This window comes from Oratosquilla oratoria, chromosome 31 (genome assembly GCF_046742065.1).
Source record: "Oratosquilla oratoria isolate Oo_2021 chromosome 31, ASM4674206v1, whole genome shotgun sequence".
Lineage (NCBI taxonomy): Eukaryota > Metazoa > Arthropoda > Malacostraca > Stomatopoda > Squillidae > Oratosquilla > Oratosquilla oratoria.
The window spans coordinates 12,431,184-12,459,143 of record NC_134807.1 but is presented as its reverse complement, the minus strand read 5'-3'; the positions used below and the strand labels follow the sequence as shown (position 1 = coordinate 12,459,143).

At 40.5% G+C, this 27,960-nt stretch overlaps 2 protein-coding genes across 3 annotated transcripts in view; one reads left to right on the top strand and one right to left on the bottom strand.

Annotated features, from left to right (window-relative positions):
• GluRS-m (putative glutamate--tRNA ligase, mitochondrial) overlaps positions 1 to 3,161 on the bottom strand; it is a 12,631-nt gene extending 9,470 nt beyond the window's left edge. The window contains exons 1-4 of one of the 2 annotated variants that reach the window (XM_076213312.1): positions 3,060 to 3,161; positions 2,173 to 2,248; positions 517 to 599; positions 1 to 326 (exon numbers count right to left, since the gene is read on the bottom strand). The exon at positions 1 to 326 is cut by the window's left edge and continues 105 nt beyond it. In XM_076213312.1, the coding sequence (XP_076069427.1) occupies positions 1 to 326; positions 517 to 599; positions 2,173 to 2,216 (453 nt within the window). In that variant the 5' untranslated portion in view covers positions 2,217 to 2,248; positions 3,060 to 3,161. Of the gene's footprint in view, positions 327 to 516; positions 600 to 2,172; positions 2,249 to 2,369; positions 2,919 to 3,059 lie in introns of those variants that run through there. The other variant, XM_076213313.1, reaches the window with a different exon arrangement.
• Positions 3,162 to 3,296: 135 nt separating this feature from the next.
• Positions 3,297 to 14,850, top strand: LOC143041443 (mitochondrial import inner membrane translocase subunit TIM14). The gene is made up of 4 exons (XM_076213314.1): positions 3,297 to 3,535; positions 10,008 to 10,142; positions 12,934 to 13,044; positions 14,600 to 14,850. Exons 1-4 carry the CDS (start codon positions 3,533 to 3,535, stop codon positions 14,702 to 14,704), a joined length of 354 nt encoding a protein of 117 aa, XP_076069429.1. The 5' UTR covers positions 3,297 to 3,532; the 3' UTR covers positions 14,705 to 14,850.
• The last annotated feature ends 13,110 nt before the right edge of the window (positions 14,851 to 27,960 follow it).

Here is a 27,960-nt window from a genome sequence, read left to right as displayed (position 1 = left end):
TAATGCATCCTTTCTCAATAATTCCATTCTCATTTCACTACAAAAACATTTATACGCTGTCCCATTTTTGAGCAAAGTTTGTATGTGTTCTTGATACAGTTTTGAACGAAGCGACTGAACGTAAGGTCCCTTGTTCCCTCCTGTCATTGGGGATTCATCTGGAGGAATCTTTGCCCATTGCAACATGTCCTCCAGGGCTTCTGCAGCTTTGGGCACCAGGCGAGATTGATCGGTGTCTTCGATACGTAACAGTGATACACCGCCATGAGCTCTGGCAAACAGGAAGTTGTACAAAGCTGTTCGGAGCCCACCCAGGTGAAGATGACCTTAAAAAGATGACAATAAAAATATTTGCTCCCTTACTGAGTATGTAACTCAAATTTCACAGCAGTATTCCATATAAAATTTACAAAGAATTTTAGGTTCTCCGCTAACACAAAGAATTTTGGATCTCCATTAATACAGTATCTACAAAGCCTGACAAATACCGCACATATGTTCATGTTTTATAGATACCTGTGGGACTTGGTGCAAAGCGGACTCTCACGTTACTATGGTGTGCTCTTGATAAGAAGAATTGTACTAAGCTTCTTTTGACCCTTACACATGAAACATAAATATATATATTAGTAGAAGTACTCTTTAAGATCACATAGTTATCCCTTAACTAGATACAAGAAAGAACTAAATATGTTCTTTTTCAAGACAATATCATTTTATCCTAATGTGAAAAAATACCTATGAAAATAGAAATAAATAAAAAATATAATAATAATGATAATAATAATAGTACATATATATGTACATATATCAAGGGTTTTTTCTCTCTTACAAGGGAGGTTGGCAAATTCAAAGGCATAAATTCACTCCCACTCATTTCATCCCCACATACTCCACTCCCATTTACTACCCCTCCCTCCCTCTTTTCTTGGCTCCTCCTGGATGACAGGTTATCCTTGAATCTCACCGACTGCCCTGGGTCAGAAGCATTGCAGCAAGACACAGTGCATCCACAGCAAGGCTGCTTCATTTAATCGGTGACACCCCCCCTCCATCCCCTCATGCAGAAAAAGAGAAGACATGGAGAAATCCATTCGGGCTGCATCAAAATATTCACACATATTCCCTCACCCACCCACTCCCTTCCATGCATCACAGCATCAACCATACACAACCATTCTCCACTCACCCCTATTTTCTGTCTTCTCTCTTCCTTCCTCAACAGATATTTCCCTCTTTCTCAATGCCCCTTTTACCCCATCCATCCTAGGTCACCCCCTCATGTTCACTCCCTCCACCTCTGCTTTCCACACCTCTTTTCCTAATCTTTCTTCACTCATTCTTTCCTTGTGTTTAAACCATTTCAATACTCTTTCATCAACCCTATCTCCCGACTCCCTTTCCACACCCGCTCTCTTCCTCACCACCTCGTTTCTCACTCTATCCACCCTACCATACTTCTCAGACACTTCATTTCAAACACATATAAACTCTTCCTCTCTTATGTTCCATGCTTTTGCCCCATACAGCACTGTTGGCATAATCACCCATTCATACAAGAAAAGAGGGAGGGAGAGGTGGTGAATGGGAGTGGAGTATGTGGGGATGAAATGGGTGGGAGTGGATTTATGCCTTTGACTTTGGCTACCATCCTGGTAAGGGGGAAAAAGCCCTTGGTATATGTATGTATATTCAGAGAAGTGGTACAGGACAGTACTGAGAGTGGGGGGGATAGTGTAATGGAGGGACAGTCACAGTATAATAAAGTAGCATAATTTTTCTATGAATAGATATTTCCTCTATCACAAACAAAATTATGTGTGACTCTGGTCCATAGGGGTGCCCCATATATATATACCCTAAAGTTTCAGCTGGATGCTAGTAAGCAGACCTTAACCTCACAATAATATGAAGCCAATACTCCAGACAGGTAATAGTAGTAATAAAATGATAATTTTTGTGATCATATAGCATTAGCATTGCCCTCATTATATTTGATTATATTTGAGGAAGAATGGCATAATTAAAAAAAAAATCAATTACAACAAATTTAGTTACTTAACATAAATTTAAATTGTATGTCAACACAAGTTGGGAAATTACTATAACTGATAATGAATGATATACTAGAATTAATATGAAAATCAAAAAGGAATCAAAATACAACCTTACCTGAGACAGGGTTGGTCATAAATGAGCTGGGTCAGAAATTTCATGATAGAAACTGTATCTCTTGACACCAATATATCTGAAAAAGATAAGAGGGAAACAAATAAGTGCTGGATGAGTGGGGTTGAGTATATGCCTTGGTTGGCACTGGTCAGACCACATTTCATTTGGAATATGCTAATCAGGTGTGGGCGCTGTACCTGGCCAAGGATGTGGAAGCCACAGAATACGTGCGAAGGAGAGCAAGTAAACTGGTTCCTACGTTGAAGGGCTTAAACTATGAAGAAAGGCTAAGGAAACTGGAGCTACCAACACTTGGTATATCATAGAAGAGCAAGGTGGGACATAATAACATTCAAGATCCTGAGTGGCATATAAATAATATGATGAAGATGTTTTTCAGGACATTATAGAGCTCCAAGAATACCAGCGAACACGAAAGCACAACAAGAATTTTTTTAAGAAAAGGTCGAGGGCTAAACAAAAGTCAGAAGAACTCCTGTTACAGTCATCAATAATAATTACTGATTAAAATTATTATAATTGGAATCTACTGGCCCCTAGGCCTAGTCAGTAAGTCACTAGTGGAATAGCATCTGAAACAGTTAAAGAATTTGAATGCAGCTTGGACGAAGCATGAAAGGGTCTGGAGCTATATTTTAATTATAAGGCAGATACAATATTAACAAATTTTTGCACATGCCGGGTGCCGACAACACTATTCAATCTATTGCCACGATAATCATAATCATGATGATCATGATAGTAGCAGAGTTCTGAGCTGGATGTACATTGTACAGGCCTGATAAAAACATAAAGACCTCTTCCGGGTCGTCTACTGTGACTAACTGTGGGTGTACCCTTGATACATTTTCTCGTTAAATACTTACTAAGCCTGTCACGAGCTTATGTAGTACAGACATGTAATTTGCAAACAAGTACTGTTTACAATTTTGTAACTGTGTTTACATCGATCAGCTGTTGGACAAAATATTAAACAGATGTAGTAATATGTATGGCTCGTTACTTATAATAATTGTTAAGATAATTATGATAAATATAAGCTAGAATTAAACATATTTGTTCTATTCTAATGGTTATTATCCAAAAGTACTCCTTATTAGCTCACATGAGCTTACGTATTTCTCAAGAATAGAATTGTATCAGGATATGTTTTGTTTACGAATTGGTAGATGCAATGCGAGTGGATGTTTCGTCATTACGTAAAGAATTGTATAGTGTAAAGAGACACCTCTGCTGAAACGAACGAAACTTAATCACCTTATAAGTATTATATATCAAGTACTGTCTGCAATCAGTCAAACTGGAAGAAAAAAAAGAAGCTGTTGAGGTCGGTCCAAGCATGGTAAGTGGGCTCCTTTCAACTTTGTTATTGAAGGGTAAGAATATCGGCGAAATTATAAGTAAATAGACAGTATGTAGTTAGACTTTTGAATATGTGCTATAGGCGATTTCCTCATCATTATATGGGGTTCAAAAGAAGGCATAACACAACTCATATCCGCCCTAATCAGTTTGTTCTACCGGGTGTACCGGCAGGAAGAAGTGCCCTTAATTATCATTATGTTATGCTTCTCACATGCCTGCACAGCAATTTGTATGTTTTTTGCATTTACGCTATGACAGCTCCATCAACTTTTCTTAGTAACATTTTTACTGCAAATTAATGTTAAGGGATGATGAAAAAATAATTCCCACAAAGTTCCCACTGCCTGCCACCAAAGTGCCGTTTCTATTAAAATTCTAGAATTGTGCAAATATGGATATTTAACATGAAACTTGCATTGTCCAATTGCTCCTAACCTAACAAAACATAACATATGTCGTTACTATAAACGTGGAGTTTGTAACTATGGAATAACAGGCAAAGACTGTTCCCACGGACACCCAAAACCATGCCCCAAACTCTTGACCCATGGGATAAAGGACCAAAAGGGATGCAAACTGGGCAAAAACTGTACCCTATTCCACCCAACTATGTGCAGAAACTCCCTAAGAAACAAAAAATGCTTGACCAGAGACTGTAAATTCCTGCATATTAGGGGCACAAGCCGGAAACCGGACAACACAGACAACAACAAAGAGAGGAACTCACATACCAACACCAACACACACAGGGGAACAGAATCTCAGATGCAAACACATCACAAACCCTATGGACCAGACCCAGCACCCTTAAGCTATGTTCGAGGGCCTGAAATGACACAAAGTGCCCAAGTGGATTTTTTAGGCTTGGTAAACGGCCTGAACACAGCCCTAGATCTGCTGAACAAGACCATACAAGCACAGGGAACACTCTGGACCAACTACAGGGAAGAGAAGAAGCCAACAGGGTACATACCACTGCCCCCCCCACAGACAGCAGTACTACCCAACCAACAATTTCCCTGGCTCACAGCGGCACAAACAATTGCACACTAGAAAACATCATCATGGGTAACATACAAGGCCTCTACCCTAAAACTAATCAAAGTAAAGTTCCCTTCATCAAAGAACTAATGGTGCTAGAGGACCCCCTATTTGTTGCCCTGACTGAAACGCATCTGAAGAAAGAAGTGAATGATGCAGAAATAGAAATGGGGCAATATACCCCATATAGAGTAGATAGAGAAGGGAGAACACATGGAGGTGTTATCATATATATAAGGAATACCCACACCTCAGACACAAAGATTCTCCTAACACACACAGACAGTCAAATTGAGCTCTTAGCTCTACATATAAACACACTAAACCTCATTATCATTAATTGCTATCGCCCACCCCAATGTGACACTGAAAAATTCAGAAACGGGATAGAAAAGATAGACCTCTTACTAGATAGTCTACAAACACCAATGCCTGACATCATACTGTGTGGGGATTTTAATCTACCATTTATACAATGGCCAGAAGGTACCATAGCAGGAGGAACAACAGAGGACCAAACCCAAGCCAAACTCCTGCTGGACCTAGCCGACAGGGCATTCCTCACACAGATGATAACCAAGCCAACAAGGATAAATAATATCCTTGACCTCTTCTTCACCAATAACCAGGACATTCTCAGCAACTACCATGTAGAAGAAACAACGCTCAGTGATCACAACCTCATCACGTTGAACACCACTTACATGAAGACAGGGCAAGTACAAAGTAAACCAACCCCATCAGAGGATACTCACCTTGGACACTTCAACTTCCACAGCGACTCCATAAAGTGGGAGGAGGTAAATGCTAGCCTTGGCAAAGTAAACTGGGACCAGATCATGGAAGGGGGCAGTCCTGATGACGCATTCCAGGCCCTAATAAAAACCTTACTAGAAATCTGCAATAATCACATCCCACTAAAACTAAACAGAAGACCAAAACAAAACACCATACCGAGAGACAGAAGGATCCTGATGAGGAAAAGAAAGTCCTTAACTAAACAATTGAATAAAAGTAAAAGAGAGGAAAAAGAGTGCAGAATCAGAACCAAAATAGCTGAAGTTGAAAAACAAATAAGATTATCTCATGAAGCACAAAGAAGAAACGAGGAAAATCGGGCGATAACGAACATCAAACAAAACCCGAAATACTTCTACAGCTATTGTAAGAGGTACACAAAAACAAAAACCCAGATTGGCCCCCTAAAAACGGACAAGGGAAAACTAACAAAAGATCCAGATGAAACATGTGAAGTGTTGAGGCAACAATACAACAATGTATTCAGTACACCAAGAGCGTCCAAAGTTGTCAACAACCCAGCGACATTCTTTGAAACAAAAAACCCCCAGTCACCACAGCTCACCGACATACTGTTCACAAAGAATGACATAAAGAACAGCATAAAAGAGCTCAAATCAAACTCGGCCGCTGGACCAGACGGAGTACCAGCCATCATGCTCCTAAAATGCAAAGAAACCCTTGCACAACCCATAAGTTTGATATGGAGATCCTCTCTAGACAAAGGAGTGGTCCCAGCACTCCTCAAAAAAGCCACTATAAGCCCCATCTACAAAGGAGGGGACAGGAGCCTCCCACAAAACTACAGACCGGTGGCACTTACATCTCATATCACTAAAGTGTTTGAGAAATGTGTGCGGGATAAAGTCACCAAATATATGGAAGACAACAACTTCCTAAACGAAACCCAACATGGATTCAGAAAAGGACGCTCCTGTCTATCAAAGTTACTGGATCATTACGACTGGCTCCTACACAACCTGGCGGAAGGAAAAAATGTAGATGTGGTGTTCCTAGACTTCGCCAAGGCATTTGATAAGGTAGATCACGGTATTCTCCTCCACAAAATCAGATCCTTAGGAATTGGAGGCAAACTGGGAATCTGGTTATCCAGTTTCCTCACCGGGAGAACACAGACAGTGGCAGTGGATGGCCGCAAATCTATAGAAGCCACAGTAAGTAGCGGAGTGCCTCAAGGTTCAGTTCTAGGTCCACTCCTGTTCCTCATCCACCTATGTGACATCGACGAATACATAGGCTCCTCAGTTCTCACCTCTTTCGCTGATGATACAAACATCAGCCACACAGTGACCAGTCAAGAGGATGTATTCCACCTACAGGAGGACCTCAACAAGGTGTACACCTGGGCTGCAGAAAACAATATGCAGTTCAATGAAGGAAAATTTGAAATGCTGAGGTGTGGCCCATACCAAGACATCAAGCAGGAAACTGATCTGCACACCGAGGGGGACTTAGTCATCCCCCCAAAGATGCATGTAAAATGCCTGGGAGTCCACCTCAGCGAGGATGCCAGCTTTCATCATCATATTGATGTAACAATAAAGAAAGCCAAGGGAATGGCAAGCTGGGTACTCCGTACCTTCTCATCAAGGGAACCACAGGTTATGCTAACCCTATGGAAGGCCCTGGTCCAACCCACACTAGACTACTGCAGTCAATTGTGGTCGCCCCATAAAAAAGGGGAAATCCAGAGACTAGAAGCAGTTCAAAGAAGCTTCACCCGTCAGATACAGGGGATGAGGGAACTGAATTACTGGGACCGCCTCAAGGAACTCAATCTATTCTCCCAACAAAGAAGGAGAGACCGGTACAGAGCAATCTACCTGTGGAAGATCCTAGAAAAGCATACACCAGACCCCACAAACTCTTCTACACTGCACTCACTACACAACAAACGAACAGGGCGAAAGTGCAAAAGAAGAACCCTTCCAACCAAAGCCCCAGAGCGAATCAAGACTTTACTTGCTGCCAGCCTGGGGCACGAAGGGCCGAGGATCTTCAATGCACTCCCTAAACAAATAAGAGACATAACAGGCTGCACGGTGGACACATTTAAGGCTGGACTGGACAGATACTTATCGTCCTTACCTGATGAACCACCGGTACCAGGCTATACAGTGAACTGTCGGGCAGCCTCAAACTCCATCCCGGATCAAGTAGACCTACTAGCTAGGGACGCCAGAACCGGATTCAGCGGCGGATCACCGTGACTGTGAGGGATCAACCTCAGAACAACACCAAGTAAACCAAGTAAGTAAACCAAGTAAGTGATAAAATTCTAGAATCACACAAACAAGGATATTTAACATAAAACCTATGTTGTCTAATAGTTTCTAATGTAATATATCCTAACTATTCTATGAATATATCTTTGAAATGCCAAAATGAAAGAAGTTTGAGATCCACCATGGATAAGGTAATAGACACCATTGAGTCCTGCCATAAATCACCAGAAATTATATTAACGGAAAACTTCAGCATACCACAAATAGACTGGGAAGAGTACCATCAACAGGGCACTAGAACACAGGCAAGCCAAGATGTTGCTAGATAAAGTATAGGAATTGAAACCCAGCACAATCTTTTACCAACTAGAAAAGAAAACATACTAGAGCTAGTCTTCATGAGAAACTACGCCTTTATTCATAACTGTGAGGCCCAAGATACAAGCCTGGAGATAATATCTTATCATCCCCATCCCAGCAGATTTTGTTGAGTAAGCTAAATACTCTGATACCCTGAACTTCCTCAGCAATAGAATTAACTGGGATAAGATCAAGAAGAAATTGAGAAATGAAAACTGGTAGGGGCATCCTGATGGTAAATCCAGGTAGCAAGTGATCCAGATTCTCCTGAAGAAGTGCTGCAGTATATGCAGCTTGATGTCCTGCTCAGGGGAACAAGAAGGACAACACTGTAAACCTTAAGAGACAGGAGTATGCTCTTCAAGAGAAGAAAATAGTTTTTCCACAAACTCCAAAAGGCCAATACAACACCAAAGCAATCACCTTAATAAAGAAGCTAATTAAAATTTAAAATGACATACCAAAGTTACATGAGGAAGAATGTAGATATATCAAAAGGAAAGCAATAAGTATAATAAAAACAACAGTAAATGATTCTTTTATGTAAGCAAAGAAGAAGCAAAGAGTCAATTCTCAGGTCATCCCTTTAGTAGATGAAAATGGGGATGTGATACAGGACCACTATCTGATAGCCAAACAACTAGGAAAACAGTACAGTAATAAAACTAAAACGGATTCTTGGTGTTTAAACTCACCACCCTACCACTCAGTACAAATATACTTTCAGCATACCCATCACCAACATGATGATAGATTCTCCTAGAAAGTTCTTTGCTGAATCAGGGAAAGATACACTGTGTGACCTCAACTTCTCCAGCAAGGACTCTGAAAGGGCAATAGAGGGACTCAAATCCTCCTCTTCAGCTGGACCAGATGACTTGGCAGTAGCCCTTCTAAAAGCCTGCAAGGAGGAACTCTCACCTATCCTGCATATCAGGACAATCCCTAGATGAAGGCATGGTCTCAGATATTATGAAGTAAGGACTGATAACACCCATACATAAGGGGGCCAACAAAGGAGAAATAAAAAACTAGACATGTCACTTTAACCTCATTCATCTCAAAAAATATTTGAAGCTGTATATGAGAATGCCTAGTTGGCTTCTTTGAGAAAAGTTTTTTCAATGATGGACAACACAGTTTGCAGAAAGGGCAATCCCGCCTATCCTAACTGCTAGCCCACCAGGAATACATAGTGGAAAAGCTGGAAAAGGGTAGCTGTGTACAGTACTCAATATAGGACTGGTCCACCAGGGCTGCAATGGACCAATGTAATGTTCAAAATGCAAACGCTCTTAAGGGAGGTGAATTTTTGTGCCATTTGAATGGGCCATCTACCATCATTGAGGGCGCAGCTAATCATTCCATCAGAAACCAACACACTCAGATGTTGTCTTGCCACCATGGGGAAAGGATTTGTGCCACGAGTATCCTATGTGCCCCGCCTCTCAACCCCCACTGCCACCTTTTCTACTCCCCACCCCCCAGTGATGTGAATATGGGCTCTAGTAAGGATTTATCAAGGAAAGCATTGCCCAGATTGTAGCCCGTAAGAAATTCGATCATACAATGAAGGAAAGTGGGAGTGAAGTATGTGGAGATGGAATGGGTGGGAGTGGATTTTATGCCTTTGTTATTTGCTACCTCCCTTGCAAGGGGGAAGAAGCCATTGGTATATGTACGTATCTATGTGTGTATTTCACTTATGATACAAAATTAAGCTGTTAATCCTAATCTACAACTGTTTTTCCAATTGGTCTTTTTGTGATAAATTTTATCATTTTTCCACCATTTAACATACGGAGTTCTTTTCCTAGTTTGGCTGACATTTACTACCCCATACTACACCACTTGGGCACCCTCACAAAGGGGAAAAGGCCCTTTTACATGTGTAACACCCTTTTAGTTGTGAAAAGTGACTCTAATCAAAGATTATTTGGTATTAATTGTTGGAGATGTTTCAGGTAGTGATTCATAATTTTTACACAAAGACTTTACTTTCAGGCAAGTGGAATGATTCTTGCAGGCCTTGGGCTGGCCACCATTGGTTTTGGAGCGAGGTTCATCATTAAGCAAATGCCAACCATGGGACAGAAACTCGCAGAAGCTACAAAAACTTTCCCCAAGATGGATTCCAAGGTTAGTTTATTGCAGAGGTGTTTATGCATTTTGTGTACTTGTATGTGGTGTGCCTTACTGCATTGGTTCTGACCTGGCCAATAGGTGGGGCAGAGACAGCCCTTTATCCACAAGGAGATAAGATGAGAGGGAAACAAATAGATGTTGGGTCAATGTGGATTGGGTGAAGAGTGGGTGGATGCCTTGGTTAAGTATTTCCTTATAAGGGGGAGAAACCTTTAGATATATAGATAGACATGTGTATTCACACTGTAGAATATACAAAGAATAAGAAAGTACAAAATAAAGTTTTAGGAGCAACAACTTAAATGTCCCAGTTAGCCATCTACTCTCCGAAACAAAATTCCACCCTGTAGAGCATATGAGAATGATTGGTACACAGTTCTTTGCAAGAATCTTTAAACCCATACATCCACCACACCACCAACTGTGTATATAATGTATATACACTATACTGTGTATAGAGGGAGTGACATATGATGGGTACCTGCTTGTGGTGGTCATGCAAGCAGGGCCCCTCCATGGGGAGGGGGGAGTTTGCATATGCCCTGGGGCGGCACATTTAGGGGGCGGCAATTCTAGTCTGGACATGCCACCCACAAGGCTGACAAAGTAATTATAATGAAAAAAAGGTCAAAGGAGCCCTGAATGTTTTACCGTAATCAACAATTTTTGCATTAGAATCAACAGAATATGAAATATTTTTCCCTTATGCTTTTTGCAATAGGAACATTAAATAACATTTTTAAAACTTGTTTGATTATTTCACAAGCCAATAACTATAATAGGCAGTAAGGGATGGTAGAGATGGGAAGTGGTGATCGGGGTGTGGGGTGGAGGAGGAGGGGGGGGGGTCGCTGAGAACTTTGCCCTGGGAAGGCATGTAGCCATTGAAGGGATCCACCTCCCAAGATGGACTGCAGAGAGAATCAACTCTTCTCTCCCTTCACAAAAAACCTGTCAACCCCCTTATCTCCAAATGGAAGCTTAAGGGTCTGATACTTTGTCTCTGGACTGAGCCCATGTCTGTAATTTTCAAAATTATGTATGTATTTACCTAATTGTAATATATAGAAAAGGAGCAACACTCATTGGGTCCAATTTCCTACTCTTCAATTTATCATACTTAGCCTCAAATTCACATATGGTTCCAACATATTCTATATCCTTTATTTCTAATTATCACATCTAGATTTGAATTTATATATTGTTCCATTGGACTTTATCACCTTCTAAGCTATTCCAAGTATTTATGCACCTATATGGAAAACTGTATTTCTTCACATCCGTTAGACATGTCTATATATAATTTTCTTAGTGCCTCCCACTTCTACTAACAAGTCCATCTTCCTCTTACTGCCTGTTCTTCTGTTAACATCTGTCCATTTGCACCTTTTACCTTTTCTTCTCTATTTGACTCACCTCCCCTTCCTCTTGTAACTTCCATTTTTTTTTTTTTTTTTTTATAATTTTCAACATTTTCTGTTATACTCCTCTCCCATTTTACATCTGCTCTCCTTTTTGCCTCCTTTATCTTTTGTTTTGCTTCTTTTTCTCTTTGTACCTCTCACATGTCTCTCTTGTCCTACTCTTTAACTAGTCTGTGAGTGCTTGCTTCCTCTCTTCTACTACCTTCTTCACTTCATCATCCCACCACTTACTACCCTTCCTTCTACTCCCACCCATCCTCCTTCTACACACCATCTTTGCACACCTTGTCACTTCCTCCTTGGAATAGGCCTGTGCAGAGGGGGAGGTGCTGGGGGTGCCCGAGTACCTGCCCCTTTGCCCTGTGCCCCACAAGTGCCCTTCACAAAAATATATAAAAATGATTGAAAAATGATTTCTCACAGGCTTTTTCCATTTTCTTGCCATTCAGAATTTATAATGTGGAAAATGGTGTTGCACCCTACAGGATAGTTGCCAAATACGAATAATACAAAAGAGTGAAGTGCCCAATTTCCAGCCCAAAGCACCTGCCCCTTGCAATGTCTGTGCACATTACTGCCTTGGAACTCCCCCGTACCTCCTCTCTCCTACTTCTACTCTCTCCTTCACCACTTCCCACACCTCTCTCAGCTTCTTGTATTCCTGCTTTTTTTCCTTCTCATTTAAACATTTTACTCTTAGACAAGTAATCTTTCTTAATTTGTTCTCATGACCTCTTGAAGCCCTCTCATCCTTAATCAAGATGTCTCTTCTGTCAATGTAATCTAATCCCTTTAGTGACCTGATTGTTATAATCATATTGTCTCTTAGCATGAATATGCCAAAGTGTCACTTTCCTCCCTATAAGGGGCTCACCAAGTTGAAGCATCCACCCATGTCAAAAACAAAAACCCATTCAACTGTCTCATCTCACTTTACATTTCCCTCATTCACTCCCAGATCTTCTCTCACACCCCTTGCCAAACTTAGATGCCAGTCTCTCCTCAGAATCAGCCTGGGATGAGAATGAAGCACTTCAGGAATATTAATTGGCTGAAGGATTTATTTGAAGTGCTCAGTAAACCTTCATTCCAGGGATTAGAGGAAGGTTGTTTTTTTTTTTTTTTTTTTCTCCGATACCTTCACTAGTGAGAACATTCTGGTGGAAATATCTGGAAATATAAAAAAATTCATATGGTTCTAGAAACATTTATCAAGAATTATTTTCCTTCCATATATTGGTGGTTTTAAAATTTTCAATTCTGAATGTAGAGAACTATCTGTGCATTACTATGAAACGTATTCAGTGTGCTACCAGACTGATCTCCTTGTTAAGTACTGACCCATGAATACTTCTTTACAGGCATTTGCAAACAGTAAATACTACAAAGGTGGCTTTGAACCCAAAATGAATAAGAGGGAGGCATCACTTATTCTTGGAGTTTCACAAACAGCATCTCAACAAAAAGTTAGGGTAAGGAAGAGTGTTATAAGTAGTGATGCCCTAACCTGCTTGGTCATTGAGCATCCATCTAAAGTTGTAATTTTTTATAAAAGATGAATGAACTTCAAACTTGTGTTAACTCAGTAATTATGTAGAAATGGTAAACAAACAAACAGCTGTAGTGAGGTGCACAGTGCACTGCATGCTACTGGGGTGAGGGAGGAGAGAGGTACGGTGTCACAAGACTCTCGGCTGTTCATCTTGCCTCCTCCAAATTTTGGGATGAGATAGGTAAGCCAGGACAGTTTACTGTTAGAGTCTGGGGTGACATAGGACGAGCTGTTTGAGATCCTGGGACAAGGCAAGTCGACTAAGTGAAGCAACCTTGTTTGACAGAAATGGAATGACTGGTACATTATTTTTATTTGAACAAAGTGGGACTGTAGTTACTTTCTTCACCACATGCAAGATTGGCGCAGTGGTTGCTTATTTGTTAGACTTGAATTTATACAGTATTTTCATTATTTTGTCATACTTCTTTTCACACCATCAAAGAATATGACTTTCATATAGAGGAAATTATTCTCGCTTTTTCCTTTTTGTACCTTCAAATCTTTATACATAGGGGATTCCTTGTACTCATGGGACACAATTTTCTAATATTCTGTCTCCCGTCATTTTCTTGAAGTGCAAGTTTTGAACCTGTTCTGGAGAGCAGTTACTAGCTCCTTGGTGCTGCATCTCTGGTCAGTGGTAGGAGATGGTGATCTTTGATTGATATTCTGGTAGTAGAAATATGCTGCCCTGCATTTGCTCTCTCTACACCACAACACAAAATATCTTCAATGCATGATTTATGGGCTGAACTGGTGGCCATGACTGGCTTCTTTGAGGTTGCAGATCTCGTGCAAGAGTGAATTGGGGCAATAGATTAATTGTCTCATATTGGAATGTGGCTCAAACATTCAGTGCTTATCTAATGCATATCTAACTCAGATTTCAGTTGAGGGTTCACTAGTCTTCCAAATACTTGGGTTTATCAGTTTTTATAAGTGATATCTGTCAAGCAAGGAAGGGAGAAGGCAGGGGGATAGAGGTGATTAGAGAGTGGTTGTGTATGGGTTGATATTTTGATGCAGCTTGAAGGGATTCCTCCCCATCAAGCTGTAAGTGAAGTGACCCTGCTGTGGATGTACTGTGTCAAGCTGCATTGCTTCTGACCCAGGCAGTGGGCAGGAGACAGGGATACCCTTCATCCAGGAGGAGCTAAGATGAAAGGTAAACAAGGGTGGATGGGGTAGATGGAATGGGTGGGAGTGGGTACATGCCTTTGAATTGGCTACCTCTCTTATAAGGGGGAAGAAATCTTTGGTATAGAGATAGATAAGTGAACAGGCGTAGGTTCTATATGAGCCTTGCTTTTATTGACAGCCAAGTAGAGTTTTGTGAAGCCAAAGATTTTATATCAGGGCTATCTTATTATGATCATTGTCATAGGTCAAGTAAAATAAATATTATTTGTTTTGGATATTTATATCAGAACTTCATGCTCTGTATCCTGATCTTAGATTTTTTTCCTTTTCAGGCAAATTACAAAAAGCTAATGCTCCTCAATCACCCTGATCGCGGAGGTTCACCTTACGTGTCAGCTAAGATCAGCGAGGCTAAGGACTTACTTGACAAAAATTAAAAGCTAATCAAATTATTTACGAGTGTTAATAAGAGTAGACATTGGATGTCTATGGTATGTGAGAAGTGGTTTGATAGATTTTTACCCTGACCTGATTTACATGAATTGTACAAGTATTGTTAAAAGAAGTTGTAAATAAATTTGTTAAGAAAAAAATATCATAATTGTACCATATTCCTTAAATGGGATGCTTAAGAATTAATGTGATCTTATGCACCCACCCAAGGGGCAAGAGGGGAATGTCTGTTGAGCAGGGAAGAGAGAGGACACAAGATAGGCGTGAGTGGAGAATGGTTGTGAATGGACAATAAACTGACTCAGCTGAAAGGGATTTAGCCTCATCTTCTCTATTTACTCGTGAGTGGACGAGGGAAGGTCACCATGTAATTGAAACAATGGGGGTAAACCAGCTTTGGCTGTTGGTCTCTGTTGAGGAGGCAGTTTGTCTTGCTGCATGGCCTCTAACCCAGGCAGTGGGTGGGGGACAGGAATGACCCTTCATCCAAGAGGAGCTACAAGATATATGTATATATATATATATTTTTTTTTTTTTTTTTTTTTTTAAGGTAAACAAATGACTGTTAGATAGGTAAAGGGTGTGTGTGTGCCTTGGTTGGCTACCTCCCTTGTAAAGGGGAAAAAGGTTTAAGGTATATCAATCAATTGTTACCTTGAGTTTCACTATGTGGAAAACCCACAGCCCCACATTGGCTGGCAGGAGTACCCCTCAGAATCACCCACAGATCTCTGGGAAAAAACTTTGGACTGTTGTATCAGTGAGGGACTGTTTGCTTCTATGTCACTGGCTCAAAGTGGTAGTATGAGGAGAGCTGTTGCTAGTTGCCAGCTCTCCATGTGTGAAGAAGAACAAGCACAGTTGAAGTTGATAAAGAGAGATCTTTGGCTCAGTTGAGAGACAAAGAGATGTCACATCCTGATAAAGGTAAGGGGGTTGATGCAGGTACCTGTCATCTGTCCTTCTACAGTTCTTTGACTCATACTATCAAAAAAGACTGCAGAGGCCTGTCCTTACCATGCCTCTACTGCTTTACTCCACTAAGTAATCATCACACTCTCATTACTCGGTCCCACCACTTTCTCATATTTCAACTTTGCCATTTCATCCTCATCTTCTTTTTCAGATGAGGATGTTTCTGATGAAATGTCTGTGGTAATAAATCCATATATGTGTATGGGTGTTAATGAGTTTTGAAGATGGATGGGGATGATAGGTGGTAATGGAAATGGAACTGCCTAGTGTAGACCTAATAGTCCCATGCGGTCTCCTCCATTCTTGTGTATTTAAGTTCTTATGGGCATCAAGGAGATGATTCTCTGATACCTTGCAGATCTGTCTCTTGTGGGTACTTGTTATTGCTTCCAAGAATACATACATATACCAAAGGCTTTTTCCCCCTTACAAGGGAGGTAGCTAAAAAACAAAGGTATAGAAACCACTCCCACCCATTCCATCCCCAATGTACTCTACCCTCTACCCTCTTACCTCCCTCTTATCTTGGCACCTCCTGGATGACGGATCATCCCTGCATCACGTCCACTGCCCTGTTACAAGACACAGCTCATCCAAGAATAATGATAGTAATGTGCTCAAACCTGAACTTAAGGAACCTTCAATTAAGGGTCTTTGGATTTAAGGGACTCTATGATCTACCAGACAAATCAACAGGATCATTCAACAGATACATCACAGACTCAGTGTAGAAGCCTTTTGACTCCTGTACATTGTCCAGTTTGTAGCTGTACAAATTAATTTAAAGTAATTAAAACAACAGCAATATATTTTCTTGCCATTACTGTTTTGTAATGGTATGTTGTGTCATGGTTGTACACATTGATGTCTTTATACAGTATACATAAAATGTTCATAAACACAGAAATATGTAAGGTAAGTGAAGCATTTATTGCATTTCATAAGATTGTCTTTATGTGGTGAAACAATGGACATTTTGAAGTAAGGAACAAATTGATTCCCCATTGAGTCCCTCCAATTAAAGTTTGAGTGAAAGTGTTGCTTTGAGTTTCACCAAATGAAAAACTGTAGCCCCATAGTGGCTGGCAACATCCTCGGGCTTTCCATCTGCCCATTTTCAAAACCTGTCCATTTCTGCACCTTCATCAGGAGGTGCAATCCTAATGAGACACATTCTATTTCTGGACTGCTGGATTGGGCCCAAGATTTCTTTCTGTCAAGTTCAAATGTATTTCTTGCAACTTTTTGCACATGGAGAGCTGACTATCGGCAACTTCTCTTCTCTTGCTACTTTTAGCTGGTGACATAAACAGTCCTACACCAGTACAACACAGAAAACAGTTCAATGCTTTTTCCTGAAGAGATGTCTGGGTGGGCCTGAGGACCATCGTCAGCCTCTGTGGGGCTGTGGATATTTAATTTATTGAAACTCGAGGCAATTGTTTATTGTTGGACTGGTTCTTTGTAACTCGCAAATGAAAATAGTAGGAGGGGACCAGTTACCAGTTGTCACTCTTCCATATGTGAAAAGTTGGAGGGAATACAATGATTCTATCTGTCTATATACCAAGGGCTTTTTCCCCCCTTACCACAGGGGTAGCCAAAGTCAAAAGGCTTATACCCACCCCCACCCATTTCATCCTCACCCATTCCACCCCCCTCTGCCACACTTTCCTTCCTCTCATCTTAGCTCCTCATGGATGATGGGTCATCCTTGTATCCCACCACTGCCTGGGTTAGAAGTAGTGCAGCAAGACACAGCACATCCACAGTAAGGCCACTTTACTTAATTGGTAACTCCCCCTCTCTGCCCTTGCATGCAGAAAAATAGCAGACAGGGAGAAATCCCTTTGGTCTGCATCAAAATATCATTCACACATAACCACTTTCTAACCCCCCATCCCCCACCCACTCCCTTCCTTGGATCACAGTATCATCTACACACAGCCATTCTCCACTCACCCCTATCTCCCACCTTCTCCCTTCCCTGCTTAACAGACATCCCCCTCTTGCTCAGTGCCTCTTTTACCCCATCCATTCATCTCATCCTTGGTTGCCTCCTCCTGTTCACTCCATCCATCTCTTTTACTAATCTTTCTTCTCTCATACTTTACATGTGTCCAAACCATCTTAATACTCTTTCATCAACCCTATCTACCATCTCCTTTTCCACCCCTGCTCTCCTCCTTATCTCCTTGTTTCTCACTCTATCCAATCTTATAATCCCTACCATACTTCTCAGACATTTCATCTTACATACATACATATACCAAGGCTTTTTCCCCCTTACAAGGGAGGTAGCCAAAAAGGGAAAGGCATAAAAACACTCCCACCCATTTCATCCCTACTGGAAAAAGTACAACGGCGAGCCACAAAACTGATTCCAAATATCAAAAATAAATCATACGAAAATCGACTTAAGCACATGAATCTGTTTTCCCTAAAAAAGCGTAGACTCAGAGGTGACTTGATACAGGTCTTTAAGATTTTAAAGGGAATTGACAACATCAAAAGTGACCAAATTTTCACATTGAATGAGAATCAGACAAGAAACAATGGTCTCAAACTGTCCAGAAATAGATTCAATTTGGAAGTAGGTAGAAACAACTTTGCCAACCGTGTAGTTAATGAATGGAATAAACTTCCTGCACAGGTAGTGCAATGTAGTTCAGTTCGAAGCTTTAAGAATCATTTAGATAAATACCTAAGTAAGATGCTGTAATGATTATAATTTATGTTATATTATTTGTTTTTGTTTTGTTATAATTTGTCTGTCTGATTTTCATTTATTATTAGTTATATGTCAATTTATTATCATTTACTATTTACCTGTTTGTTTGTTATTCAACTATACCAATGCATTTATTTATGTATTTTAATTGTTATTTACATTGTTATAGTTTTAATTTATTATTAATATGATTTTTTTTTTTTTTTTTTTTTTTTTTTTTTTTTGCATCCGACCTAGATATGGATCAAAAGGTCTCCTGTCGGCATGCTTTGCCTTTGTAATCCTTTGTTACACTCCACACCCCTCCCACCCTCCCTCTCATCTGAGCACCTCCTGGATGACGGGCCATCCCTGCACCCTGCCCACCGCCCTGGGTCAGAAGCAGTGTCGCAAGACACAGCACATCCACAGCAAGGCCGCTTCATTTAATCGGCGACCCCCCCTCTCCGTCCCCCCTTGCATATAAGGAGAGGACGGGGAGAAATCCCTTCGGGCTGCGTCAAAATTTACTCACACATACTACTCCACCCCCCACCCCCCTGCCCATTCCTCCTCATGCAATCACAACATCATCCATATACAACCATTCTCCACTCACCTCTGTCTTCCGTCCTCTCCCTTCCTTCCTCAACAGACATTCCCCTCTTCCCCAAAGCCCCCTTCACCCCATCCATCCACCTCATCCTAGGACGTCCCCTCATGTTCACTCCCTCCACATCTGCCTTCCACACCTCCTTTACTAGTCTTTCCTCACTCATTCTTTCCATGTGTCCAAACCATCCCAATATTCTTTCATCAACCCTATCTCCCAAATCCTTTTTCACCCCTGTTCTCCTCCTCACCTCCTCATTTCTCACTCTATCCAGCCTAGTAACCCCCACCATACCTCTCAGACACCTCATCTCAAACACATTCAAACTCCTTCTCTCTTCTTCTCTTATGTTCCACGTTTCTGCCCCATACAGTGCTGTTGGCACAATCACTCCTTCATACAGTCTCCTCTTCGCATCCATTCCCAAATGTCTATTCCTCATTACACTCTTTAATCCACCAAGGCATTTACTCGCTTCTCTCAATCTACATTCTACCTCCACCTTCACTCCACCTTTTCCTGCTACACTTGCACCCAAGTATCTAAAACTATCCACTTCCTCCAGTCGCTCTCCCTTAATGTTCACTTCCAGTCTACTGCCACTTTCACCCCTTGTACATCTCATCACCTTACTTTTACCTACATTTATCTTTAGCTTTCTTCTATCACATACTCTCCCAAACTCTGCCACCAGCTTCCTCAATCCCTCCTCTGACCCTGCCACAAGCGCAGTGTCGTCCGCAAACAACAGCTGGCTCACCTCCCACTTTTCTCCATTTTCTTTAACCATCTCCAATCCCTGACCCACTACCCTAGCATTCACCTCTCGCACCACCCCATCCATGTATAAGTTGAACAGCCAGAGCGACATAACGCATCCTTGACGAAGTCCCACCTTTACTTCAAACCACTCACTTTCTCCATTTCTAATCCTGACACAAGCTCTACTACTCTCATAAAAACTCTTGACAGCTCCCAGAAGCTTTCCTCCTATCCCATAAATCTGCATAACCTCCCACAGTGCCTTTCTGTCTACCCTATCATAAGCCTTTTCCAGATCCAAAAAAGCCCAAAAAACATCCTTCCCCTTTCCTATAGCTTTCTCACATATCTGTCTTACCACAAAGATCTGATCTACACAACCTCTACCTGTCCTAAACCCATTTCATCTTAAACACATTTAAACTTTTCCTCTCGGCCTCTCTTAAATTCCATGTCTCTGCCCCATACAGTGTTGTCAGCACAATCACCCCTTCATATAATCTCCTCTTTGCATCCATTCCTAAATGCTTATTTCTCATTACACTTTTTAATCTTGCAAGGCACTTATTTGCTTCTCTCAGTCTACAATTTACCTCCACCTCTGCTCCTCCCTTTCCAGCCACATGTGACCCCCAAGTATCTAAAGCTATCTACTTCCTTCAGCCTCTCTCCTTTAAGACTTACTTCCAAATTGCTGCCATCCCCTCCTTTTGTACATTTCATCACCTTGCCCACATTTACCTTCAACTTTCTCCTATTGCATACTTTCCCAAACTCCACCAACTCCCTTAATCTCCCCTCTGACCCAACCACAAGAACAGTGTCATCAGCAAACAACAACTGGCTCTTCTCCCACTTTTCTCCATTTTCTTTAACCAACTCCAATCCCCTCACATTTACCCTCCATACCACTCCATCCATATACACAAGTGAAATATCTTGGTCCTGGTTCAAAGACCAAATGTCAGTCTCTTGGAACTACACCTCCATCTGGAGATAAAGGTGTTAACAAGTTCTGAAGACAATCAGCAGGGAAATGATTCTGGTGGTCCTGTAGGACCACCACATTCGGGTACTCATTTTTGGCCTATGGTGGAGGTCATGGGGCCTGGTCTGGAGACTGGATGCCAGCCTCTGAGGATTGCAACTCCAAATGGAGGTCAGGATGTTGATGGGTTTAGAAGATGGCTGGCTTTGATTGTGAAGAGAACTGCTGGAAAGATAAATTTGATAGTTTGGGAGAATAGCGAGATTATTATAAAAAGAATACAAATAGCATTGAAAAAATAAAAAAAACTAGAAAGACGTCTGGATTGGATGGAATTCATGTTGAATATATGACAAAGGATGGAGCAGTAATAGTGGTGTGACTGGTGAGATTGTTCAGTGTGTGGCTATGGAAAGAAAGTCCCAATTGATTAGATAAATGCATGTATCATTCCACAATACAAAAGAAACGGAAACAAATGTGAATTTAGTAGTTTTAGAGGGATTAGTATGTTGAATGTGGTCAGTAAGATGTATGGGCATTTGTTGATTGAGAGGAATAGGATTGGAGTAGAGAAGGATTTGGGAATAGCAATGAAGGTTTAAGAAAGGAAGAGTGTGTATATCTTTTTATCTTTCATAGACTTGAAATTAATCAATAGTTGCCTTGAGTCTAAGTGGAAAACCCACAGCCCCACAGTGGTTGGCAGTGGTTCCTGGGCCTTCCCACAGGCTTGTCTGGGAAGAAACTTTGGGCTATTGACTGTGTTGTATCATTTTGTGACGCTCTCTGTGTCGCCAGCTCAAAGTGGTAGGTGGAGGAGAACAGTTACTGGTTGTCAGCTCTTCTTGTAAGAAACACAGTTGAAGTTGATAAAGAGAGATCTTGGGCCCAGTCTGAAGACTAAGTGCCAGCCTCTCGGGGCTGCACCTCCTGGTGGAGGTGAGGGATCAAAAATTGTGCTCTGTATAGAGAATGTAAATCTTTCCTTAGTAACCAAATTTGATTTGTCAAAATCATCCATTCTGACATTACTTCGTCGACTTATGTGAGGAACCTAAACCAGGAACTCAGCTGTCACCTCAACCCTATGTGCTCTTGGCAGCCATTGTAAGTGACCTTGGGAATCGAATCGGGTTCAACGTCGTTCCAATGCAAGTACGAATTACAGTTCTCAGTAATGCCCCTTGATCGAACTGGAAGTCGTCTTGGCAAGAGACACAAATCTTGGCAGCGCGTCGCACGACTTGACGTCATCAGTACGCTAGCCAATCACCGCCAAGAGAAGAATGACGTGAGCAGAGCTTGAGATGTTATTGGTGCAACTCATGCGAGTTTCGTGTTGTGATCAAAGACATCTTGATTCATTCTGAATCCAATTTCATTCGGAAAGAACCCCCCCCCCTCCACCCTACGTCCCCGCCACCTCTTCCGCTGCACACTCCATCGTTTTGTCATACATATAACCCAACCTTCTCTTGGGAATTCCACGAATACATTCAGTTAAATAAAATCGTGCATATGGCAGCATATATAGCAAAATTGTTGTTATGGTCCACGTTATTGTACAATGGTTTTAAATAAGTTCAACATATTTAAAAATTTTATTACATTATTCTGAAATTGTAATTAGCTTATATTAGTGCAAGTTTTTGTGGAAATCCGACAAGCCTTTATTGCTTGTGTTTTCAATATAATATTTTGATCGGTTATCAGTCGATCAATCCATTCGGTTCTCTCTTGCAGGACGCCAGACTTGAAATAAGACTATGCAAATATTATCTTTTGTCTTCGTTACTTTAATTCGATTTTGTTGTCTAATTTTTTTGTAACTATTGTATCTATTGTACTTAAAGATGTATCTAATATTTAACAACGAAAGACATGTTTGCATACTTTGATAACCATGGGTTATCAATGGATGTAAGTAGGAGCGTTGTTGTGAACTATTTTATTGAATATAATCTAATAAAAACCGTTAGACAAGTTCACGCTGCTGTCGTGCGTCTTCAAGATTGCCTGATAGTCACAAATCGGCGTTGACGTTTTCAGTAATATTGTGATGTTAAGGATATGTTCCCAATATGTCAACAAATTGCAAAACTAAGCTTCATATTCCCGAACAAAGTTTCGTAGTCCGAGAACAAACTTTGTAATCACTGACCCGTATGTCATAAGAGCATAAAGCTCATGATCAATCTACATTAGTGTACAGTACCTCGAGCCCAAACGTTGTGACAAGCAATTATGATTCGCAACCCCACTGTGCATAAGGTTGATTTTACATAGGAGTCCAGTAGCTCGAGACCAACCGTCGTGACAGGCAATCATGGTCCGTATTTCCTATGAGCATAAGGCCGGGAGAAGAGCGACTATAGCGCCACATGGCGGCGTCGGCGTGTGGCGGAGGTGTGGCTTTCCATAGATCCCATTGTTTAGAGGCAAAGCCGCACAAACAGCGTCTGTGGCGAGGACCCGTGCACACGAGCGACTATGGCTGAGTAACGGGCGTGTGACGTCACTGATACCGGACTGCCTGCCAGTCATATACTAAACGTTGGTTAATCAACAAGTCACATTTTACTTCTTTATTATGCCATGCCTACACTTGATATAGACCGCCTTATTATTTCTTTATTATCAAACTTGAAGAACAACCAGTTATATGGAACGTACGGTGCAAAGACAAGATAGCAAGAGCCAAGGCATGTGTGCCATCTTCGTTCCCGGATTCAAAGAGATGGTTTCTGTAGGAAAAAGCAAAGCAGGCATGTTTCTTTATTATAGTCATAACAAACTCCATATGCTACACCGCAACATGCATACGTTGAACACCATGAATTATGCATCTCGAATACTCATTTTACACAAATAAATTTTTTGGATAAAAGGAAAAAATAATTGTTATTAGGCTAACTGTATACATCTCTGTTGTCAACATACATGCATGTGTGAGCAATGTTAATTTATTACATTTAGGATGCTTGCTGGCCAAACAGGTTAGAGCGTCACCACTTGCGACGGAGGTCGAGGTGACAGCGGTTAGAGGCCTGCCGCCGGCGAGTTGGACCAAGGGCATGGTTCGTTAGATTCCACGCAACAAAGTCCTCTGTGAAGGGCACCGTTGTAGCCTCCTGATAGGAGGCTACAATCATATTTAATTTGTCACAATACTTACCTACACGTTGTGCCCGATTATAATTAGTCTTGTTTGCCAAGGCATTGAGTCCTCTTTACTGGATAAGAATTTTGTGAGCTTCTCTCTCATTGTTAGAGCTGGTCGAGAGGTTTCACTGTTCTTCCAGACCAACAACGTTCTTTGTGTTTACAAACTCTTCACGCAATGATCCCCAACTTTTGTAATCGGCGTATCCTTCGTTTTAAGTACAATGGCGGGCGCCACCACCACCACAAAAAAAAAAAAAAAAAAAAGTATATATATATATATATATATATATATATATATATATATATATATATATATATGCACAAAGGTTTTTCCAGATAAAGACAAGTCGATAGTACAGGAATCTTTCTGGTGAGCACTCTTTGGCGCCACGATAGAGGTCCGACGGCGCCGTGGCGCCAACGAGCTACAGTTTAGAGAACTCTGCTCTACGCCATCCCTTTCTCCTACAAAGCTGTGCAAAGCGAAACACGCCCTGATGGTATTTTCATCATTCCCTGCCTTTACATCTAGTGGTCTATGGAACATGCGTGATTTACTGTATTTGTCAGAATGCCAAAAACACTTTCTATGTATCGCCTTGCTACGAAAGGCAGTAGTTTAATATTTTCTTCTTTTCCGGAAGATTTTTGTTCCTATATAGTCGTAACGTGTGCGCAGAGGCGATGCTAGGAATTGCGGGACACAATTAAAGAAATTTATAGAGACATCTATTCTACAAAAGGTCGAAATTGATGGTTTATGTTCGCGTCTTTCCCAGTCTTCATTCACAAATCCCTCAATTTGTTAGGCTTTCTCCGTTATCATTTTCTTACCATTTTAAACGAAGTTCGTCACAGTGATTTCTGTTCATGGCCTGGGGATGAGGGGATCACATATTTTCGCGCGGGGCACCATTTGATCAAATCGTTTAATTATGCATAATGTCCTATTTCTAGAAAGACCTGATTGCCAGAACTGGGCGCGTTCCTCGGTGCGTTCCTAGTTGCGTTCCTAGTTGCGTTCCCCAGTGTGTACGCTTTAATAGTTTGGCCGCAGGTCACTGAGGAACGCATCGAGGAACGCGCCCAGCTATGTTGATTGCCCTCGGGGGTACAAGCGGTCCGGTGACCATCTCAACCGAGAGGAACAAGAAATAGTTCGCCTTATTCGAAGAAATATACAAAATAAACCAATAAATAGATAAATTAACTAATAAGTTAACGAGTGAATGTATAGATAAGTAAATACATATGAGATTAACGCAAATGAGTAAAGAGACAGATGTCTTGTCACTAACGAAGAGGGAAGGAAGTAAGTCTCCATTTGCTGACACTGATTTGTCACTTGGGATGCGCAATGTATTTTGCTTCTCTCCCCCCCCCTCTCTCTCTCTCTCTCTCTCTCTCTCTCTCTCTCTCTCTCTCTCTCTCTCTCTCTCTCTCTCTCTCTCTCTCTGATTGAGGAGTCTGATGTTTTACCATAGGAACTAATAATCACGTAAGTTAACTTATAATTAGTATCACAAGGAACCAGTAACTCTATTGAAACATGGTTGATAATATAATCATTCTATTTAACATTGCGAACTCCCCCCCCCCCCACTTCCTATCAGGAGGTTAGGATGGTGCCCCTTCCAGAGGACTTTGTAGCATGGAATTTAGTGAACCATGCCCTTGGCCCAACTCGCTGGCGGAAGAGTTCAAAGTGTCGACCTCCGCCGCAAACACCTCGACCTCCGCCGCAAGTAGTGGCGCTCTAATCCGCTCTTGTAACAAAAATTGAATGAGCTTCATATGTCTTCCGTCAATTGATCCTATGCGTTTTCAATCTGGGGGCCACAAGGACCGCAGGGACCCCAAGGGGATTCGTGAAAGGAATTTAGGGGGACCATAGCCCCCTGTTACAAATTATTTATTTCTGTACAATGCGAGAAATATGAATATTAAAAGAAAATCCATCACTGCCATGGCAGAAGAAATGTAAGGTGATTATGATCGTCAACTTTGTAATAAGACAAAAGGGTTTCTCTTCATTTATGTTTTATTATTTTCTCATTAGAAAAGCAGTGATGAAATGTTAATGAAAAGAAAACCTTTCCTATTACAAAGTTGACATTCATAATTATCTCATATTTCTTCTGCCATGACAGTGATGATTTTTTTTTTTTTTGGGGGGGGGGGGGCTCGCTGGCCGAGCGGGTTAGGGCGTTGTTATTTGCGGCGAAGTTCGAGGGGATGACGGTTCGAACCCTGCCACCGGCGAAGTTGAATCAAGGGCATGTTTCATTAAGTTCCACGCTACAAAGTCCTCTGTAAGGGGCACCGTCCTAGCCTCCCGATAAGGGGGAATGGGATGAATAAGGTTGATAACCACTTGACATAGGTCATGTAGATCCTGTCATATTTCTTCGCAGATATCGTAGACAGTCCCTCTAGCGGTGGAACTTCTAAATTGGAAAGTGTAATGCACATCAGCGAAAGAACAGCCGGTTGTTCGGTGTCTGAAAAAAGAAACTGCCTCTAGTTTCATACTTTGCTACTTTACGGCCAGCCACATTATTCGCAAAAATACATAAAGTATTTTGATTACCGCTTATGATAGTAATAATGATGATAATGATGATGACGATAGCAATGATAATGGTAATAATAATAATAATAATAATAATAATAATAATAACATTGATAGATTATTATTATCATTATCATCATTATTATCATTATTGTTATTATTATTATTATTATTATTATTATTATTATTATTATTATTATTATTATTATTATTATTATTATTATTATTATTATTATTATTATTATTATGATTATCATTATCATTATTATCATCATCATCATCATTATTATTATTATTATCATTATTATTATTATTATTATTACTATCATTATTATAATAATTATTATTATTATTATTATTATTATTATTATTATTATTATTATTATCATCATCATCATCATCATCATTACTATTATTATTATTATTATTACTATTATCATTATTATCATTATTATTATTATTATTATTATTATTATTATTATTATTATTATTATCATTATTATTATTATTATTATTACCATTATCATTATTATGATTGTTATAATTATTATTGTTATAATAATTATCATTATAATTTTTGTTATTATTATTATTATTATTATTATTATCATTATTATTATTATTATTATTATTATTATTATTGTTATTATTATTATTATTATTATTATTATTATTATCATCATCATTATTATTATTATAATTATCATTATTAATACTAGTATTACTAACTAATTAATACCTAATTAATCTGTTTACTGCTAGAGATGTACAACGTAAGTGGAAGAGTTTGAGATTCATTTAGAAGAGAACTGGCGACAATCAAGAAAGAAAGTCCGGATCTGTACGAGAAAGTGGGAGAAAGAAGTACATGTACTTCAAACAACTTTTCTTCTTCCAATTTGCAAGACAAGGCCGCATGAGAACGAAGCTGCAAAGGATCCAACAGAGGAAGAGTCTCAACGACAGCATCCTTCCACTCATTAGAACAAAAAGAAGAAACCGTTATCTTTAGATGAGCAAGTTCCTCCAATTTGCAAGACAAGACCACAGGAAAACGAAGCCGCAGAGGATCCAACAGAGGGGAGAAATACAGAGGAAGAGTCTCAGCCACTGGATCCTTCCATTCACCAAAAAAAAAAAAAAACAAAAAAAAAACACTACCTTCAAATGAGCAAGTGTTTCCAATTTGGAAGACAAGGCCACATGGAAGCGAAGCTACAGAGGCTTCAACTAAAGGAAGAAATACAGAGGAAGAGTTTCAGTCACAGGCTCCTTCCGCTTACCAAAAGAAGAAGAAGAAGAAGAAGAAGAAGAGGAAGAAGAAGAAGAAGAAGAAGAAGAAGAAGAAGAAGAAGAAACTACCACTTTCAGAGGAGCAAGTTATTTTCCAAGCTTTGGCAAAGAAAGTGAATGTACTGGAGGATCCTGAGAAACAGTTCCTGCTTAGTCTGC

Coding starts and splice junctions, on each gene's coding strand:
- LOC143041443 (XM_076213314.1), top strand. Junction 10,143..12,933: donor TCCCCAAGATGGATTCCAAG/GTTAGTTTATTG, acceptor ACTTCTTTACAG/GCATTTGCAAACAGTAAATA. Junction 13,045..14,599: donor CATCTCAACAAAAAGTTAGG/GTAAGGAAGAGT, acceptor TTTCCTTTTCAG/GCAAATTACAAAAAGCTAAT.